Genomic DNA, 20656 nt, shown 5'->3' with positions numbered 1-20656 from the left:
AGAATTGTGGGAGATAGATGAGAAATACGTAGTCCTTTTGATTAGTGTTTTTAGTCAGTAGTGTATTCTTATCATAAGGCATTGAACGTACCCACATTTAAAGTTTTAACTAAAAACGTTAACATGTAAGCAATGCATAATGAGAGTACCGTTAATTTGGAAATATCAAAGAGCCTTGTAGGTAAGAGTGTCTAAAGGAGACCTTCTACCGTAACCTAACCGGTGCAATGAATTCTGGGAGATTAGTGAGAAATTAGTGCTCCATGTGAACAACATTTTGAACAGTTTATTTATAGTATATATTATATAGAGTACACTATCTTAACCCGACAGTGTATTATCATCATTTTAAAACAAATCATCGCTTACCCAAATTAAAAGTTTTAAACAAGAAAAAACAATGTCTTCTTTCTCTTGTGTGTTGCGCATGCGCCCAGTTTGTTGTCAGTTGGAGGCAACGACGCTCCGTACTGAATGAATGAGAGGAGAAATAGCTCAGACTATCATGCATTTGCAACGAACATCATTATGCTGATGTCATTATCTAACATTTTACAATTCGAGCTAGCTCTATAGCTTGCAGCATCAACAGGACTGACAGACAGCTAAATCTACTACATCTACATGCTAACTTGAAGCTAACTGCTGTCAACAACATGGCGCACTGGACCACCTTCGAGAAAGAGACAGAGAGGGAAACTAAGAGGCTGGTAGCATGTATCTCCGGGGTGGAGGACGAGGAGGACCAGAACTTTCAGCTGGCCCTCAAATTTGCCTGGTCCAACTTCAGGTAAAAGGGACGAGGAGCTAGCTTGTTAGCTGGTAGCATGCTCATGTGATGCTAATAATAACAATGTGGTTTGTTGACAGGTTCCATCGTTTCCTGGACGTGGACAGCCACAAGGTCCAGCGCAGTATAAGTGGGTGAGTGCTGCTCTTGTTGTCTTTTACAGGAGCATAACAATATTTATTCCACAAATGAAGGATTTGCTTTAATAATCATAATAAAAGTATGTAGGTTATATACTTCATTATATGTAGGCTACTACAACAGAACAGTACAACTATTGACTCCAATTATCTAAGTTTCATGAGGGAAATGGGTTTAAAGTATAATACTAAATACTTTTCAATGCATACAAATGTCCCCTATGATTCTTATACTTAATACTGTATATGTATATAAATGCATGGAAATAAAAGTCAACAAGTATGTAAAAATTGCACTAAGTTACAGTAATTGTGTAAATATTGCATTTCTCTGCTGCTGCGTTTTCCAGAATCTATGAGAAGCTGATGGTGCACTCAGACGTGGTTAAAGCAGAGAGCTGGACGAAGCTGACTGAAGAGTTCCTGAACTCACCGTTACCTAACACAGATGGAGTAAAGGTAGGCATGAGACGTGGGCCGACAGAAAACTCAATCATTAGTAAAGTTAATTTTTCTCCTGGCCAGCAAAAGAACAGACAAATTATTCACATTTTGTGTTTTTACCCAGAGTGATGCACACTACAGTCTCGTGTCCCTGCTGCTCTTCCTGTCAGAGTCCCCCTTGCACACAAACTTTACTGAGAGACCCAGGATAAAGGAGGCCGGTGAGTCGACGTCTCACAGATGCTTCGTTCTTTAAACTATTTTAAATGTCCATGGTAATAATTATCGCTTCCTCTTGTGTCTGCAGAAGCAAAAGATGACTTTGACTGGGTTAAATATCTAAGGGAGGATGAGGACATAGACGATGGGCCATACCCAGACACCCCTGTGAGTTAATAATAACAAAACCCACTCTTTATTGACGTCAATGTTTACAACAGCTGAGTATAGTGTATTGTGTCTTAAGTGTGTGGGAGCTTTAAATCAACAGCAAAGTAAGCAATGCAGCCGAAATAGACCCTCTCAGCGGATTTATTAACACAGTAAATCAGAAAGAGAAAAAAAGGGAAACTAATAAAATATAGTAAAAGTTCATCAATTAATACTTTTTTATAAATAATTGAATAAATAAATACACAGTTTAAGAGAGATGATTGACTCTTTATAATAGTACTATATACACAGTACAGAATCTTGTTTTCTTAATCTTTTGAAAAAGTGAGATATTCATAGATTTTTCAGATGGATTTAAAACAAATGTCATGAAACCTGGTGCAGATATTGAGATGAGTTGAAGTGAAAAAAAATTAGTGTATTCAGAAACAAAAGATGTCAGAAATTTGAAAACGGCAAAAATAAAAAAAATGATCTGAAGTAGCCAAGAAAATTGCAATCAGTGCGTCTGTAGATTTCTATCTAAATAACATCTTATTAAAACGATTTTTTAGGAGTGGTCTGAGGAGGAGAGCGAGGACGAGGACAGCCAGCAGCCAATCAGCAGAGAGGATTCTGGGATCCAGCTGGACCGGACACCGCAGGAGGATCAGGATAACAACAACAAGACGGTTCCTGTCACATGGACAGGTGCAAACACATCACACTGCATCGACACACACAAACATGGAGAGTGTGTCTACATTTAAAGGTCACCTATTATGCAAAATTTACTTTTGAATGTCTCTTCTACATCAACATGTGTCCCCTCTGTGGAAAGAGACTCTGAAAGTTTCAGGAACAAAGATTCTCTCCCTTTTTGTCCTGATCTATTTCTATTTCTGAAAATGAGCTGATCAGATTTTGGCCACTCTATGATGTCATAACGATGTCTTGTCTTGTGTAACCATTAGCCAATCAGCAACCAAGGTAACCCCCCCCCTCACCTTATCACCTGAATCTCCTCCTAGAGCAACATTGTGTTCTTTTTAACCGAATCTCTCTCAGAGGGGCGTGGGGAGGGGCTCCTTATTTTAATCTAAAGTAACAGACAGAGAATCAGCACTTTTGAAACAGGGCTGAAACAGAGGGGATTATGGGTAATGCTGCAATGATCTGTTTGGTGTTTGGAGCCAAACACTTCAGACACATGTTTGTATATATCTGAGACCTGTAATATATTGATGAAAAACAGTATAATAGGGGTCCCTTAAGCTCTTTATCAATATTAAAATAATCCCACGGTGTGTCTCTGCAGTTGGGGAGCCGGGGGCCCGGGTCTGGCTGGAGCAGCACGTGGTGACTCCGTACTGGGTCACTCACGCTCCTCGGTTTCCTCACAGCCTACATCTACACTCCAACCTCCTCAACGTGTGGTAAGACTTATCTTTATTTAAATGTTTTAATCAACACTTACAGCCGTGCTGGGGACGCATGTGCAGGAATACTGATACACAATGAGCTTCAGAAAACTAGTTGGGCCAAATTTACAATGACTAGGTTAAAAGGAATATAGCCATAACATTTCTCAAAATACTTCCCCCCAAAAAGGGTCTAGTCGTGATTCTATTGGTATACAGCTAAAATACACAATATTACTTACCATGATATTTCAATTTTACTATCAAAATATTATTATATCTTGTTTAATAATATATCTAACATACAATTTTGTCATGTTTAATTATAGCATCAATATTCAATATTTACAGGCCACATCAAATGAAATATAATGAGGTGTTATTTCAGATGGGTAGATATATACAATTTTCCCCATCATATTAAGACTTATTGTAGACATACAAGTATACAGCTTTACTTTACAATATGACTTAATTTTTTTTAAGGCTAAATGATTTATTATGACTTAATTCTGGCCATATTATAGATTTGTTTAACAGTTTTTATTGACCTGCCGTTATGTTTGTTTCCCTAAAGTATAGCAATTTTACTCTTTTAGGTAATCTGCGGCTTAGTGATAGTATTTCAAAGCTGGTATCAATATTAAATATTCAATCAAATCCACTTTATTTCTATAGCACATATTAAAAACAGAGGGTTTACCGAAGTGCTTCACAGCAAACATAACATTATAATCAAATATAATATTACAATAATAGATAAAAGGCACACATAAGAAAAGATTAAAAGGCACATAAAGGCTATGGACAGACAATAGAAGAATACAAATCGATAAAACATAGCTCAAACTGACTCGAAAGCGAGGGAAAAGAGGTGGGTCTTCAGACGGGACTTCAAATATTCCCCATATAGCCATATAAAACATTCACTTTTGGAAAAGATGTAGCACAAATGCAATCACATTATAAGGTTTGTGATCATAAGATTAATACTGTGTTGTTTTTGAGTTGAAATGACTCTAAATGCTAACAGTCAGCATCTCTCCTCTCAGGGATCAGCACCTGTACAACACTGACCCATTGTATCTGCCTGAAGAAAAGGCCTTTGTGACGGAGACCCAAGTAATTCGGGAGACGCTGTGGTGAGATGTGATGACGCTGTGTGACTGTGCTCTTTGTTCAAACTCTCAAAGAAATCATTCCTGCTCTCGCACAGGTTGGACATTTTTATAGAGCTGTGCAGAACGGTTTCAAGCTTCATTTAAACTGTGAATCCAATGCTGCACAGTTGTTGATGTTGTTGTTTTTACATATGTATTTACTGTGTTTAAAGGGGCCCTATGTTGCTTTTTGGGGTCCCTGCAGTAGGGCTGCTCGATTATGCCAACAATCGTAATCTCGATTACTTGGGTCAATAATTGATATCACGATTGTTAAAAACGATTATCCATTTACTTTGAAAGCATCCATTTATTGAAATGAATTTTTTTTTAACAGTTGATTACCCTGAACTTTAAGTAGAATTCAACTGAAAAACCAATAAAAACAATAATAAAAAAAGAATCGTTTTATTTCGATTATTTTGTTTTCATAATCGTTTCAAGCCAAAATCGTAATTTCGATTAAAATACGATTTAATTGAGCAGCCCTACCCTGTAGTGTCTTGTTTAGGTTTTTGTGCATGTAAATGGTCTGCAGCCAAATCCCTGTGTTACACTCTAAATCCCCCCCTCCCTGAAACATAACGTGTGTGTGTGTTGTTTTGCAGGCTTCTCTCCGGGGTTAAGAAACACTTTATATTCCAACACCACGATGGGAAAGTGATAGTGAGGAACAACGTGGTGGTGACTCACCTGACCAGTGTAAGCTCAGCTCTAATATAGCTTGTGTTATATCTCAATAAAAGTGTTATTTCCCACTGTGTGACACAGTCTTTCCCGCCTGTGCTGCAGAACTGCCTGCGCTCGGTGCTGGAACACATCGCCGTGTACGGCCAGGCGGTGTTTCGTCTGCAGAGGTTCATCGACGAGGTGACGGGCTACAGCTCCGAGCCCTGCCCCCCCAGCTCCGGTTCCTCCCACGGCTCAAAGAAGGCCTCCGAGCCGCCCTTCAGGACCTACCAGGCCTTTGTGTGGGCGCTCAACAAGTACTTCACCAGCTTCAAAGAGGAGCTGACCACCATCGAGAGGGAGATCATCTGCAACGGTGAGCGGAGGGGGGTGAAACAGTGTCGCAGTGATCGATAGATAGATAGATAGATGGAGGCTGTGGCGCAGTGGACTAGTGCGTCGGCGCGTTGGTGTTCGGGTCAGGGTAGCACAGGTTCAAACCCCACTGCAGTCAGCATGTCGTTGTGTCCCTGAGACACTTCACCCCAAAGTGCTCCTGGGGGGATTGTCCACAGTATTGAGTATGTAAGTCGCTTTGGATAAAAGCGTCTAACAAGTAACATGTAATAGATAGATAGATCTAAAAAAGAAAAAGAAAGAGTTATTACGTCACAGCGTATACTTCAGCGGAATATCAAAACAACGGCCCGGGTGCAAAACGCGTCAATGAAAGCAATAAGACACAAAACAACACCTGTAAATAAACCAATTTGTGTTCTTTGAAATTGAAAGGGATATTGCATTGTGTTTTTTACTTTCGCGAGTTTACGCTGTTGACAGGAAGTTGTTGTTGCTATGGAAACAAGAAAAGCTTCACAGCGGGCGGAACTTGTCATAAAGTCCGCAATAATAAAACCCACCCACTTAGAAAAAAACTCACCCATTTAGAGGGAAGATATGATTGGTCAACTGTACTGTCATTTGACATTACTCTCTCGTTGAGTTACTCTAGCGGGCCCTCTGTGAATTCATAGCTGGACCACCAATCAGCTCCTCTCTTCACAGTACCTCACAGAGACGAGCTTCTTTCATTTAACCCTTCACATTCAAACTGAATAGGCAGATTCAAAGGATTTATTTCTTTGGAAATGTTATTTTAAATACAATTAAATCAAGTTATTTTGGTAAAACTAATGAAAAATATAACTCTTAAAATATATATATTTAAAAAAATATAACTCTTAAAATATATATATTTAAAAAATCTATATATATATTTTAATGTTTTTAAATATTATTTTGTAGAATATCTCAGGCCCTCAGAGAGGCCTGAGGGCCCTGACGGCTCGCCACTGCAATCCAGTTTTAAAGCTGCACATACCCGGCCTCTTTCCCAGCCTTGGCTCTCGGCGTCTTGATGAGCGCAGGTGGGGACAATCTCCAGTTGGTTGTGGCGTGTTGTCCAGCTGATCCGGAATGACGGTTGTGCAATAATCCAATTGTTGTCCGGTGAAAACGATCCTTAATCCATTGTGATTCTTACTGTCCAGTTTCACTCGTAGAGTGCCAATTCACTTCATGTAATGGCAATTTTAATGTTCCAATGTCCTATATCCTTTTGCCATTACTTCACAGGAGGGCTAGAGAGTGATCCAGACGCAGACACAAACAGATGATTTCCGGTCTTTTGCTGAAGTTAATAAAGATGTTTATTTAGCTTTACATACCAAGGTTTAATTACAGTCAATAGTTGTGGTGAGCATCTGCCTGGCTGGTGACATATAAATTAAATAAACTGACATGCCGACAACACACATAAAATGGCTCCGACAGATAGATAGATGGATGGATAGGTTGATAGATAGATAGATAGATGGATGGATGGATGGATAGATAGATAGATGGATGGATGGATGGATGGATTGATGGATAGATAGATAGATAGATAGATAGATAGATAGATAGATGGATGGATGAATAGATGGATAGATAGATGGATAGATAGATATTTTATTGATCCCAATTTGGGAAATGTTTGCATTGCAGCAGCATAAAAAACACAAGGCAATGTACATAAGAGAAACTAAGAGACAGAAATAAACAGTCCAATATATTTCAGAAATAGAAATAGAAATAAAATAGCACTAAAAAGTTAAAAGATTAAAAAAAATATATGTAGCGCTTTTTCTTTTTAAATAATATTCAACATTAGACCAAAGCATAGTTAAATACACACGGTGGTAAAATAAAGGACAGGTACTTTCTTCTTGTAACATCAGTGGTTTGTTTCTGCTCTGTTGCAGATGAGACGGTGACCCTGTCTGCGGTTCTGGAGCGGCTCCACCCTCACCTGGCTCAGATCAAAGTCCTGCACAAAGTGTTCTGCACGGGGGTCGCCGAGGTCCCCCACGAGACCCCCAACGTGGTGCGAGCCTCCCACCTGCTCAACACGCTGTACAAAGCCATCATCGAGTACGACAGCGTGGGGGAGGCGTCGGAGCAGGCCGTGAGTTATCTATAGAAGAATAAAGCTCAGAGAATCAACAATCTCTACTTAGAACAGGCAGATGGTAACATTGGATAATGTGTATGCTTTATGAATACTTATATGCATGTATTTCAGATGTAAATATACATAAAAGGGATATCTTCTGTCATGAATAGTTGGTAAAATATACTTTAAACAATCATTTTTAATGGTTGCAGTGCTTTGTTTGTGCAAAATAGTCATTTCAATTCAGATTATATTAGTCAGATACACCCAAAGACCAAAAACACACATACATAACATATTTTAATTTCCATATAATCCCATTTATAATACCACACATTTGGTCCCATTTTACTGTTGTGTTGTAATAGTTTGTTCTTTATCTAATTTCAGTCAGAAAACTCGGTCATTGAGCTTTTAAAATAAGTTCCCAGCAGATTCATTGTATGTGGCTTTAGTCTGTTTTGAATATTGGTCCACAGTCTTCAAATGTGTTTTTAAAGAACAATCTGTATTTCTGATCATGTCTGTGTGTTCCTCCCCTCAGGTGGCCTTGTTGTTCTCTCTGTGGACGGAGACAGTCAGACCGTACCTGGAGATCGTGGATGAATGGATCTTCTATGGACATTTGTTCGACCCCGCCAAAGAGTTCATAATCCAGAGGTATGAAGCATAGGCCAAGCGAGGTTTTTTATGTCACATTTCACATCCTCTGAGAGATATGTGGTTAAAAAGAACACAATGGTGCTCTAGGAGAAGAGTCAGGTGATAAGGTGGAGGGGGGGGGGTTACCTTGGTTGCTGATTGGCTAATGGTTACACAAGCCACAAAATCGTGATAAAATCATAAAGTGGCCAAAATCTGATCAGCTCATTTTCAGTTTTCTTATATAAATGGATCAGGACAAAAAGAGAGAATCTTTGTTCCTGAAACGTTCAGTCTCTTTACACAGAGGGGACACATGTTGATGTAGAAGAGACATGAAGAAGAGGGGACACATGTTGATGTAGAAGAGACATGAAGAAGAGGGGACACATGTTGATGTAGAAGAGACATGGAGAAGAGGGGACACATGTTAATGTAGAAGAGACATGAAGAAGTGGATTTGGCACCATAGGTGACCTTTAAAGTAGAAAGAGTGGACTTGTATATTGTGTAAAAAAAAAAAGCAAGAACACGTCATTCAAAAATAAAAACATGACATAAGATTTCCCCTTTCTCTCCCGCTCAGGAACAAGGACGTGCCGGTGAACCACAGGGACTTCTGGTACGCCACCTACACACTGTACAGTGTGTCGGAGACGGCGGACGGCCAGGAGAAGCTGAGCGACGCGGCCAGCGGCAGCTCGGGGGGGGACCCGGGCTCCGGGAGCAAGCAGCTCACCATGGTGTCCTTCCTCAAACCCGTCCTCAAGCAGATCATCATGGCCGGGAAGTCCATGCAGCTGCTCAAAAACCTGGACCGCACAGAGAGGGAGCCGACGGAGAAATCCTGCAGAGGTCAGTGGTCAGGCTTCAACTGTTTAGGGTTTCAATGAAATGAAATCATGAGACAATGCTGATGTTTAAAAAGCAGTCTGGGCACATTTAAAACAACACTATTACCTCATTCACACCAATGGTGTTTCAGGGCCGGTTCGGAGCTGGAGCTTGAAAAGCACCGGGTTTTCCTGTTCACACCGCAGCTGAGCAGCCCCTTAGCTCCGGAATCCGGTTCGTTTGAGGCACCAAAAAATTGTCCGGCTAGAGCAAAAGCACCGCATACGTCGAGGCGGGGGCAGGGGGAATCGGAATCGTCGTTGAAGTTGATGATTACGATTGTAAAGCAGTTTTGAATGTAGCATGTAACGACAGTAAAGTCGTCCCATTTCTTTCATTTCGTTTCGACAGAAAAAAACAAAACGAGTAGCGCTTCAACACAATCGGCCATTGTTGTTGTTGTCGGTGTGAGCTGTGAGGGGTTTCCGCGCGGTTTGGCTTTATGAAGCAGGCACGCAAATGGTTACGTCATGACGCAAACGATGACGCAATGACGCAGCACCAGTTGGACTCTGGGCGGTGTGAAAAGAGCCGGAGCTAAACCGAAGAACCGGCTCTGAACCTGAAAAGCTCTAGCACGGAGCTTGAACCGGAGTTGCGTTGGTGTGAATGAGGTATATGTTTGAATGATGAACCTTTATTCTAACAAGGTGAATAACGACAATACAGGAGGCTGAACTCTCCCCCCTCTCCCGCCTCTCCCCCCTCTCCCCCCTGCCCCCCACTGGACACCCCACACACACTCAGACACTGAAATCCAGCACCAGACCCTTTTTTTTTACGCTGCTATGGACAATCTTGCACTAATGTACATTTCTCAAAGATATTGAAGTGACTGTTATTTTGCATATATTGATTGTTGTGCTTTTATTGATGTCTTAATGTGTTTAAATGTGTCTGTTGATTGTGTATATAGAGGTATATACATATTTTTTATATATATTTGTATTTCTGTATTCGTGATTGTGGGAAACGGTATTTTGATCTCTCTGTCTGTACACACAAACTGAAAGATTGACGATAAACTTGACTTTGATATGTGATGGTTGTGTTGCAGACGCAGAGAGGAAGAGTTTGTACGCCCTGTTCCTGGAGTCGGTGCAGTCCCGGCTCTGCAGTCAGGAGGATTCTCCGGCAGAGGGCGTCACGGAGCAGCAGGCCACCAGGAGGAGCCTGATCAAGATGCAGTCCATCATCAAGCAGCACCTGCAGATAGAAGACGTGCACGACCCCCTACTGGCCATCAACTTCGCCAGGTAAGATGTTACATTCATGTGAGGGATGTTAAGCAGCAAGGCGATTATTAAAGGTCACCTATTATGCAAAATCCTCTTCTTCATGTCTCTTCTACATCAACATGTGTCCCCTCTTCTTCATGTCTCTTCTACATCAACATGTGTCCCCTCTTCTTCATGTCTCTTCCCCCCCCCCACCTTTTCACCCTAATCCCCTCCTAGAGCACCATTGTGTTCTTTTTAACCAAATATCTCTCAGAGGGGCGTGGGGAGGGGCTCCTTATTTTCATCTAAAGCAGTGGTTTTCAAACTGTGGGGCTCGACCCCTGGTGGGTCGCGGAGGTACTGCAGGGGGGGGCGCGGGAAGATTCTTTTATTTTATAATTTTTTCCTTTTAGCTTTGTGAAGCACCTTGACATGACGTTGTTTTTAAAGTGTGCTATATACATCCAATGTATTATTATTCTCATTGGTCAGAGAGCTGTGGGCATAATGCTGCCTTTTGCAACATCCTACTTGTGTGAGATAGGCTTTTCTTGCTGCCTTCAAAACAAGATGCAGATCAAAGCTGAACATTGAGAATGAACTGAGAGTGGCAGTCTCGAAACAACAGCCCCGGGTTGAGAAGATCTGCAAGGGAAAGCAAGCACACACAAGTCATTGATAGGCTATGTGTGGAATAGGAATGGTAAAGTGATGTGATCGTTTGCAACCTGTAGTAGAAATAGTAGTTCATTCATATATTTTCCTTAAAGAAATTTGAATTTAAAAATCTACTACTCTGGGAAGAAGGCCTGCTAGTTTTAATTAGGCCAAATTAATTCACAGTATCTATTACAAGCACTTTTGTTCATGTGTAATCCATAATAGAATATACAATTATAGTTGGATCTTTGTATCTTATTATTATTAGTAGAGAAAATGTAATGTTTTTACAACAATATACAATTAATCCTACCAATATAGATGGGAACCGGGTTTGGGGGGTCCCGAAAATATTTCCAATTACCCAAGGGGGGCCCGACTGAAAAAGTTTGGGAACCACTGATCTAAAGTAACAGACAGAGAATCAGCACTTTGAAAACAGGGCTGAAACAGAGGGGATTATGGGTAATGCTGCAATGATCTGTTTGGTGTTTCAGCCAATCAGAGACAGGTTCTGTATATATCTGAGACCTGTGATATATTGATGAGAAACAGTATAATAGGGGACCTTTAATGAACAGAAGAACATTGACAGGGTGTTGATAAATCCTGAAAGTTTGAATGTGTTTCCCTCAGGTTGTATCTGGAGCAGAGCGACTTCCACGAGCGTTTCTCCGGAGGCGACTTCATCGTGGACCGCTCGTCGCAGGCCGTCACCTGCCAGACGTTCGAGCTCACGCTGCGCTCCTGCCTCTACCCGCACATCCAGAGGAGATACGTCGAGTGCTGCGGGAACCTAATGCAGACCCTGAAGAAGGACTACAAGTACGTAGCACTGCCGACAAATCGAAATCAGCTCTGATGTCTTTTCCTAACCTATTCTTCTTAAGGAAAGAAGTGAAGAAGGAGTCAACAGGACTTAAGAGAAGAGACTGCACTGACACTGAAGGATCATCGAGAGCAGGGGTTCCCAAACTGTTTTGAGCTGCGGTACATTTTTACATACCAACCACAAATAAGACATTAAATGACCCGTATCTCAAGTAACGATTTCAGCTGCTAAGTAGTTTTGAGAGCTCTGTCCTTCGGGGTTCTTCTCATAATTGTTACCTGTTTTACAGTTTATTTCTGCAGGCAGTATAATGTGAATCTGTCTTGCCCCCACAACCTTTCCCTCGCACCACTTAATGCTACTGCCCTAAATTAACGGTCATTATTGCACTACCTACTCAGGGTGTCCGCGGGGTCTTAAAAAGTATTAAAAGTTGATAAATCAATTTCGACAAAATGAAGGCTATTAAAAAGTATTACACAGCATTCTCCAAGGTGTTATATTTTGTAACTTGTTTTCAATAAGTATATAAATTCTCCAAAGAGGTTGTATTCTACAGTCTGCCTGAATGTAATCATTGCGTAGGTGTGTAGTGTGATTCTGTGTAGTTTATTTATGGCATCCCGTTGGAGTTGACGTCATCTGAACAGGACATCGCACGCTCACTGCTTGATAGCGAGCGAAGGTCCGTTTACGCCGGTTGCTAAGCAACATCGTTATGGGGAAATGCAAGTTAGCGTCCAAATGGTTGGAAGATAAGGACGAAGGACAATCAATACTGTATATAGTCAATGTGAGGTAAAGTGTGTCGCCAAGGTAACCGGTTAAAACTCAAAGTGGCGATGAGGTCTTAAAATGTATGAAAAGGGTCTTAAAAGGTCTTACATTTGACTTCAGGATTCCTGCATATACCCTGCTCCTACTATTTACTGGCATGGAAGAGTATTTATTTAAAGTATGTTGCAGGCACAGAAGCTCAACAATGGCAGATTATTAACATTAACCAAATCATGGTTTTTTTGGACCGATTTAGTAAAATTGGACAATCTCTCACGGCACAGTGGTTGAAAATCTCTGATTTATTCCAACCGCTCTGATCCTGGCTGATACTGAGGGTCATTTTTACTCCTTTAGGAACCTCCCTGAGAAAAAAAAAAATGTGACCTTAACCCTGATCCTTGTTCTCCCTGGATGTCTCCGCAGGCTGCTGGAATACCTGCAGGCGATGAGGAACTACTTCCTGCTGGAGGCCGGAGACACCATGTACGACTTCTACACCTCCATCTTTGAGAAGGCACAGGAGAAGGAGTGCTGGCAGCAGCTGTCCTTCCTCAACGTGCAGCTGCAGGAGGCGGTGGGGCAGCGCCACCCGGAGGACAGCAGCAGGTACTGCGGGGGGAGCCTATTTATCAGCGAGGGAGAGGCAGGTTCAGAAATTATTTATTCATCCCACAGCAGGTTATTTACAGCAAAGAAATAGAGCAGACAAAAGGCTAAATAAAGAGTTGACTAACATATTAAATAAAGAGGCAAGCACTCTTTAAAAAGTCATAAAAGGTACACACATTAAAATTGGATAATCTGACCCAGTGGAGCATGAGATTACGATGTGATGATTAGAAAAGGTATTTTTCATACTTTTACACTGGTGTATTTTACAGGTTGTCCATCTTCTTGGAGAACATGGACCCTGCCAGGAAGAAGCATCCAGTGAATAACCTAGAAGTGTTAACCCTGTGTTACAAGGTGAGCATCACACATGTATTAAATAACATTTTAAAAAGCACCTTCGATCTGCTGCTCACTGAGTTCCCTCCCCTCAGGTTCCCTGGCCGGTGGACATCGTGATCAGCTCTGAGTGTCAGAAGATTTACAACCAAGTGTTTCTGCTGCTGCTGCAGATCAAATGGGCCAAATACAGCCTGGACAAACTGCGCTTCAGCGGTACGAGCACTTTAAAATCTGCAAAATAAAGCCACTTTAGTATAAATTAATAATATCAACTTGCTCCAATATTCGGGATGTACCAAATATCTTTTATTGTTTTTTTTACCTTCAGAAGTTTTCCAATAAAGCTTTGAACGTGTCGTCATATTTTATGGAGCATTAAAGAAAGCGTAATGATGAAAAATGACTTTTTAAATTATATTAACTTTCTTAAGGAATATAAATTGACTGTGTGTGTGCCTCCTTTAGTGTGCAGTTTTTAAGCAGAACGAACATGTTTTGAAATGTTAAAAACCAACATTTGTGTGTTTGGATCAAACACACAATTCACTGTGCAAAAATACCAGCTTGAAAGACTTGCAACATCTCCTCAGTAAACGTTCATTGTGATTTTCTAATCTGTGAAATATGTTTTGTATCTTTCAGATTTCGAGGACGTCTCTAAGAAGCAGGAGGGCGCAGCGTGTGAGGAGGTGAAGGTCAAAGACTCCAGAAACCAGCAGATCCACAGGATGTGTCTGCTCAGAGTCAAACTCATGCACTTTGTCAACAGCCTGCACAACTACATCATGACCAGGGTGAGAACACACATCTTATTATTTACTGGAGACCAGGGGTGTCCAAATCTTTTTCACCGAGGGCCACATATAGAAAAATGTACGAAGGGCTGGGCCACTCACTAGAGGTATATCACCTCATAAGTTCAGTTATAAGTTAGCAAAATCAATCAAATGTAGGTCAATGATGTGAGTGTTGGCAGCTCATCCCTTAAAACAGAAGCCTCAGATTGATTATAATAAGGAGAAATAGGAAGGGTGTGTTTCAAGCTTCTAAATAAGTTATTGGGCTTTTTTTCTGATCAACTAAGATATGTTAGAAAATGTTTCCAACTTGAATTGACTGAATGTATTTGAACAGTGGTGTTATTAAGACATGAATACTACTGTGTAATATATTTGTACATATATATTTAAGAAGTACAATAGAAGACGAGCTCAAGTTTCATTTGTGGGCCGTATTCCATTATACTTTTTAATTAAAAACAGATTATAAAGAGATATCAAGAGTTAAATGTGTCTGCGTTGTCTCTCTGCAGATTCTGCACAGCACGGGTCTGGAGTTTCAGCACCAGGTCCAGGAGGCCAAGGATCTGGATCAGCTGATCAAGATCCACTACAGATATCTGGCTACGATCCACGACCGCTGCCTCCTCAGGGAGAAGGTACAAACTGTTATCTTGTTCATCTTGTTTTGTTATTCATAAATTATGTAATGTTTTATATTAAAGGTCCCCTATTATACTGTTTTTCATCAATATATTATAGGTCCCAGATATATACAAAACATCCCATAATCCCCTCTGTTTCAGCCCTGTTTCCAAAGTGCTGATTCTATGTCTCTGTCATTTCCACTGCAGCGCGTAGCACGGTTTAAGCGTACCGTGCCAAACCCGGACCTTTTTTTGTTGCGTTTCCTCTAGGGGTAGTTCCGGCTAACGGGTGCTTTTTCACAGTTTTTCTGGCCCTCCAAAATCGTGGTTCTTTCCGGGCCAACAACCGGGCTGGGTATGCTAAACTAGTGAGAGAATCGCTGGCAAGGGGGCTAGAACTACAACAAAATGAACATATTTGACCGTGATTTAATTGTAATAAACGTTTCAAAATGATGCCGAAGTAACAACATACTGATAGCGGTTAGTAAAAACCATGAATTAAGGCTTTGACAAGTCTGCAGACAGACAGCAGGCAAAAACCCTTTTTAAAATGCGTGTTTTCTGAATGGAGATCAGATCGATCAGGCTAAGCTAACGTTGTATATGCTCCGACCGTCCACACTCACAACAACGGCCTACAGACATTAATAAACCAGCGACTGTATTCGCCATGACACAGACAGTCTGTTACCTTGGTTGGTGATTGGCTAATGGTTACACAAGACAAAAAAACATTATGACATCATAAAATTGCCAAAATCTGATCAGCTCATTTTCAGACAGGTTTTTATATAAATGGATCAGGACAAAAAGAGAGAGAATTTTTGTTCCTGAAACGTTCAGTCTCTTTACACAGAGGGGACACATGTTGATGTAGAAGAGACATGAAAAAGTGGATTTTGTATAATAGGTGACCTTTAATTACATACATACATCATTGAGGTGACTCACAATAACCAGCTCCATGTATTCATGTCACTAAATATATTCACTGTTGTCAAATTTTGTTTTGTTTTCTCAGGTCAGTTTTGTGAAGGAGGCGATAATGAAAGTCCTCAATCTGGTCCTCATCTTCTCCGACCGCTGGCAAGCCGGATTCGGAGCCTGGAAGTAAGACATTAAAAATAAAATGCTGTATTAAAAAAATTCCTTGATTGTTTTTACATTTTGTGTTTTTTTTTTTTCCTTTCAGGATTGAGTCCATCGATAAAATGGAATCAGATTTCAAAAACTGTCACATGTTCCTCGTGACAATTCTCAACAAGGCCGTCTGTCGAGGATCCTTTCCTCACTGTAAGTAAAGCACAAAGAAAAATACTTATTTATTTTCAGCTTGTTTTTAACCCTATGTACAGAATAATAAGGCTGCCATCTTTGGACCTTTTACATAATGGCAAAAATAATAATATTAACCCAAATGAGCATTATAGGTCCCCTTTAAGTCAAGGCAAGTGTATTTATATAGCACCTTTCAACCCAAGGTAACCCAAAGTGCTTTACAAAAATGAAATACATTAAGAAAATGGCATTTAAAAACAGTCATTTCTAGGGATGCTCCGATCGCCAATTTTGGGGCCGATCGCCGGAATCAGTATCGGCCGATACCGATCGCCGATCCGATCGAGTGGGCGGGGCCTATGGGGATCTTCCATTTAAAGTGATGTTCAAAAAGTGTCATGTATTTTACGCCATGGGATCGGCTCTCACGATCGGCCATTATAGAGTGCACCGATTGATCGGCAGAGAGTGAATATCGGCCGATAACGATCGGCGGCCGATAACGATCGGCGACCGATAAAGTCTTTAATTAAGGTGGTAAACATTTTTAAAAACCTCATGTATTTATGAGAAGAGTATTCTCTGAGATTATAAAGTTTTCCAAAAAGACATTAATTGTGAGTTATTTCTCGCAGATTTAAGAAATTTTTCTTGTACATTTTTACAACTTTATATCAGAGAATGAATATCATCTGGCAATTTGTCTTGTAAAATTACCACTTTAAACAGGGTGGGGGTAGCTTAAAGGTCCCATGTCACGCTTTTCCAGTTATTACCCGTCCCCTTGTGTGTTATGAAGGTTTTTCTGCATGTAAACGGCCTTCAAAGTCACAAACCCTCAAAGTACACCCTGTAGCGAGTAAAACTCTAACACAGAAAAGACCTGTCTATGCTGCCCCAGAACGCCTCATTGGAGATTTTTTTTTTCTTCCGGGAACCAAGTGATGTAACGACGACCCCTCCGTGGATTGGCCCAAATGGACCAATCCGCGGACTTCTTCACACACTCAATCTTTTCTCAGCTGCAGCTCCGCCGATTTCTCCTCCCTGAGACGGTGGGACGTGGCGAGGCTGTGAGTCGGTGTGTGAGCACACACACAAACTCCCAGCCAGGCTGCGGGTGTGTGTGTGTGTGTGTTCGGGCTGGTTTCGGGCTGGGTTTCGCTCCTTCAACCCTTAATGCGCGTCATGAGGCAATTTCACACCGGAGTACTTTTCCCAGGAATAGTTCCGATAGTTCCTGGGATTTTGCGTTCACACCAAAAAGATCTGGAACTTTTTTTCGGGATCCTTTTCACCCACTTTGCAGTCCCTGCTAGAGAGGTGGTACTTTCCTGGGGAGGAGAAGGTTCCAATTTCTGATTGGCTGGGCGAATGGCAAACCACGCCCCGTAAAACTCTGAAAAGTTTTTGTGAAACCGCCATTTTATTTGCTTTATTATCATTATTAGCATTAGCCCAGCGCACCAACGGAGAGAGACTAACTTATGGCAACACAAAATAAAACGTGGGATCGGTGGAGTGAAGAGAAGGTGTCGGCGCTTCTGACGATTTACCCGGGGCTTCGGGTGGCGATTTACTGCCACCCGAAGTCCAGGAGTCCGGGGGGCTCTGGGACTTCGGGTGGCAGTATACGCCGTGAAGTTGTTTGCGGCCTGCCAGTAAACCTAAAGCAGAAGAAGAAGAAGTGACGTCACCGGCTTCATTTGCCTAATCCTTCCTCAGGGACTTATTCCGGTGTGAACGTGATTTACTAGGACAGTTACGGGACTAAAGAGTTCGGCAGGACTAATTACTGGGAACTAAGTACGGCAAAGTACTTGGTGTGAAAGCGGCTATTGATAATGAACATGAAGTACTGACTCTCTCTCTCTGCTTCTCCTCCCTACAGTGGAGTCTCTCGCCCTCTCTCTGATGGCCGGGTTCGAGCAGTGCTGAGGAAAATTGTCTGCTCTGAAGTTTTATTTATGTTTCTCTGTCTGCCTGCTGTCATTGCTCACGATGCAACACAATAAAACATCCGCCGTGATCTGTTGGAGACAGACTTTGTGACGGTCGAGGATTACCTGCGACTTCAAGCTGCCTGTGAACATGCATCAGCTTCTATATTTAAAAAAAACTTTTGTATAAATATTTTTTTTACATTATGTTATAATGAATGTTAATAATGTGTATATGTGAAGCACAATAAATCTTGCACAATGCTGAGTATGCAGTATAGTATTTGTGATGTTGTTATTCAGGATAATGCTCTAGAATAAAGTCGTATTAAGGTTTGTAAAGACTAGAGAAACTCAATGCACTCTTTTAGCACAAGGTATACACTCATACTGTGTGTTGGCAAGTTATGTATGATTACTTTTATTTCACTTTTTTAGATAGAAATGAATTGTAATATGGTTTATTCGTCAATTTTAGGACATGGGGTAGTGCTGCGCTTCAACCTCTTGTGGCCAGAAATAAATGCATAAGCACAGGAGAGAAAAGCACAAACACACTTTTCATCCTATTTTTATTCCTCCCTTATTATTATAATTATATATATAAACAAAAAACTACTTGCATTATATTCAAGACATACTGTATATTATAGTTAATGCAGGGGGAGAGAGAGAATCTGTCCAGATCAAGAAACCAAAAGTGGCAAAATGCTGACTCACTTCCATTTTTTTTTACTTCACTTTTTAGTCACCATTTGTCTTTTTTTAGTTCTTGTGTGTCTCGTTGGCAGTAATGACCCTCCATACCCTTGGCAGCTTTTTTTTCCAAATGTATTGAATATTTTTTTCAAATACATCAGAAAAAGGCTCATCACATCAGTGGTCATTAAATACATTCAATCTGAGGGCATAATGAACAAAAACTGAACCAAAATTGAAAAACAAAACAAGTGGTCAATCAGAGGTGTGTAGAAATCTGTAAAATTGTTGGACTTTTTTTAACTTTTGCAACATTTAATTGAATTTCTCCAGTCATTTTCATGTCATAAAGAAAACCTAAAGATACTAGAGACATTTTGAGTTTGAAATCATTTGCTAAAATAATCTACTAATTGTGTTTTTGTTTTTTTTCATATTATTCAAATATTATATTATCTTATGTTAAAGGTCCATGTCATGCTTTTCTGGTATACCCGTCCCCTTGTGTGTTATGTAGCTTTTTATGCATGTAAACAACAAGCCGTGGAGGACAGAGAGTGAATACACTTACTATACAGAGATGCTGTTTGAGAAACCAATGTGAGTTTGGAAAATTGCACAATATAAATGTATTTATACCTCAACAATGGAATTATGATCAGTAGAAATGGCCATGACATGGGACCTTTAAGACTGGAACAAGAATCTGTATGTTATTAAGTAAATATATAACTTTATTGATTTACCACTGCAATCTACCCGCTACCACACAGTATTCTACACTTATTTTATTTAATAAATACTGCTTACTTACTCATTTCCCCTGAATGTGTACTTCTGTACGTTTTTTATTTTATTTTAAATACTATGCGCATGCCTTTTTATTTAATAGTGTGTTAATTTTTGTACTTTACTTGTATTTACATGTTATTTTACTTTGTACTTCTACCCCACTACAGTTCAGAGGTAAATGGTGTACTTCTACTCCACTACATGTATTTAGTACCTTTAATTACTTTACAGATCTGGATGAATGATGTTCAAGGTTCAAGGTTCAAGGTTCTTTTTTGTCAAACTAACATAGCTACAGAGTAATTATGTCGTTGAAAACCTTAGGTCACAGGCTTCTCCAACAATGCAACACAATAATACAGATAAGCAGACAATATTAAAACAATATTACAATATACTATATAAAATATACATATATGAAATATAATCAAGTGTTAAATCAGACTTTAGTTCCACCTGGAGTAAATTCACAAGCTACCCTGCAGTATACAAAGTCGTTCAAACTAGCTGCACCTTTACCAGCTTTGAGAACACTTTAATGATCAATCATTATAAAACCTATCATATATATTATTCTGAAATGGACCAATCTGCACAATGACTACTTTTACTTTTGGTACTTTAAGTATTTTGATGCTAATACTTTTGGTAGCCTACTTTAAGTGTATTTAGATGCTAATACTTTTGTACTTTTACTTGAGTAACATTTTGAATGCAGGACTTTTACTGTAACAGAGTATTCCTACACTCTGGTTCTTCTTCTAAGCATCCCATAATGTGTAAACTGTAGGGTATGGAATGCCGTTTAAGCCAAAAATAATTAAATAATTAAATATATAAATAAATATGCCTATGAAATAAATAAATATATCTATGAAATAAATTCTGAAATAAATAAATGACGCAATAAATATATGTAAATGTACATTTAAATACACATTTATTTATTTCAAGGAACTTTTATTTCATAATGCCACATTTATTTAATTCAAGACATTTTATTTCATAACCATATTTATTTAATTCAAGAGATTTTATTTCATAATGCC

General features: G+C 40.0%; 1 protein-coding gene across 1 annotated transcript; it reads left to right on the top strand.

Annotated features, from left to right (window-relative positions):
• Nucleotides 1-444: 444 nt before the first annotated feature.
• On the top strand, nt 445-18396 carry tubgcp5 (tubulin gamma complex component 5). The gene is made up of 23 exons (XM_079693039.1): nt 445-790; nt 871-924; nt 1281-1389; nt 1499-1595; nt 1682-1761; nt 2322-2457; nt 3065-3182; nt 4220-4309; nt 4936-5029; nt 5120-5372; nt 7300-7502; nt 8035-8150; nt 8719-8987; nt 10084-10282; nt 11543-11731; nt 12942-13124; nt 13400-13484; nt 13562-13682; nt 14112-14263; nt 14782-14907; nt 15920-16008; nt 16091-16191; nt 18068-18396. Exons 1-23 carry the CDS (start codon nt 657-659, stop codon nt 18112-18114), a joined length of 3045 nt encoding a protein of 1014 aa, XP_079549165.1. The 5' UTR covers nt 445-656; the 3' UTR covers nt 18115-18396.
• The last annotated feature ends 2260 nt before the right edge of the window (nt 18397-20656 follow it).

Source organism: Notothenia rossii (genome assembly GCF_949606895.1).
Source record: "Notothenia rossii genome assembly, chromosome: 1".
Taxonomy (NCBI): domain Eukaryota; kingdom Metazoa; phylum Chordata; class Actinopteri; order Perciformes; family Nototheniidae; genus Notothenia; species Notothenia rossii.
The sequence above is the reverse complement of the archived record's forward strand: the minus strand, read 5'-3'. Positions and strand labels throughout refer to the sequence as shown.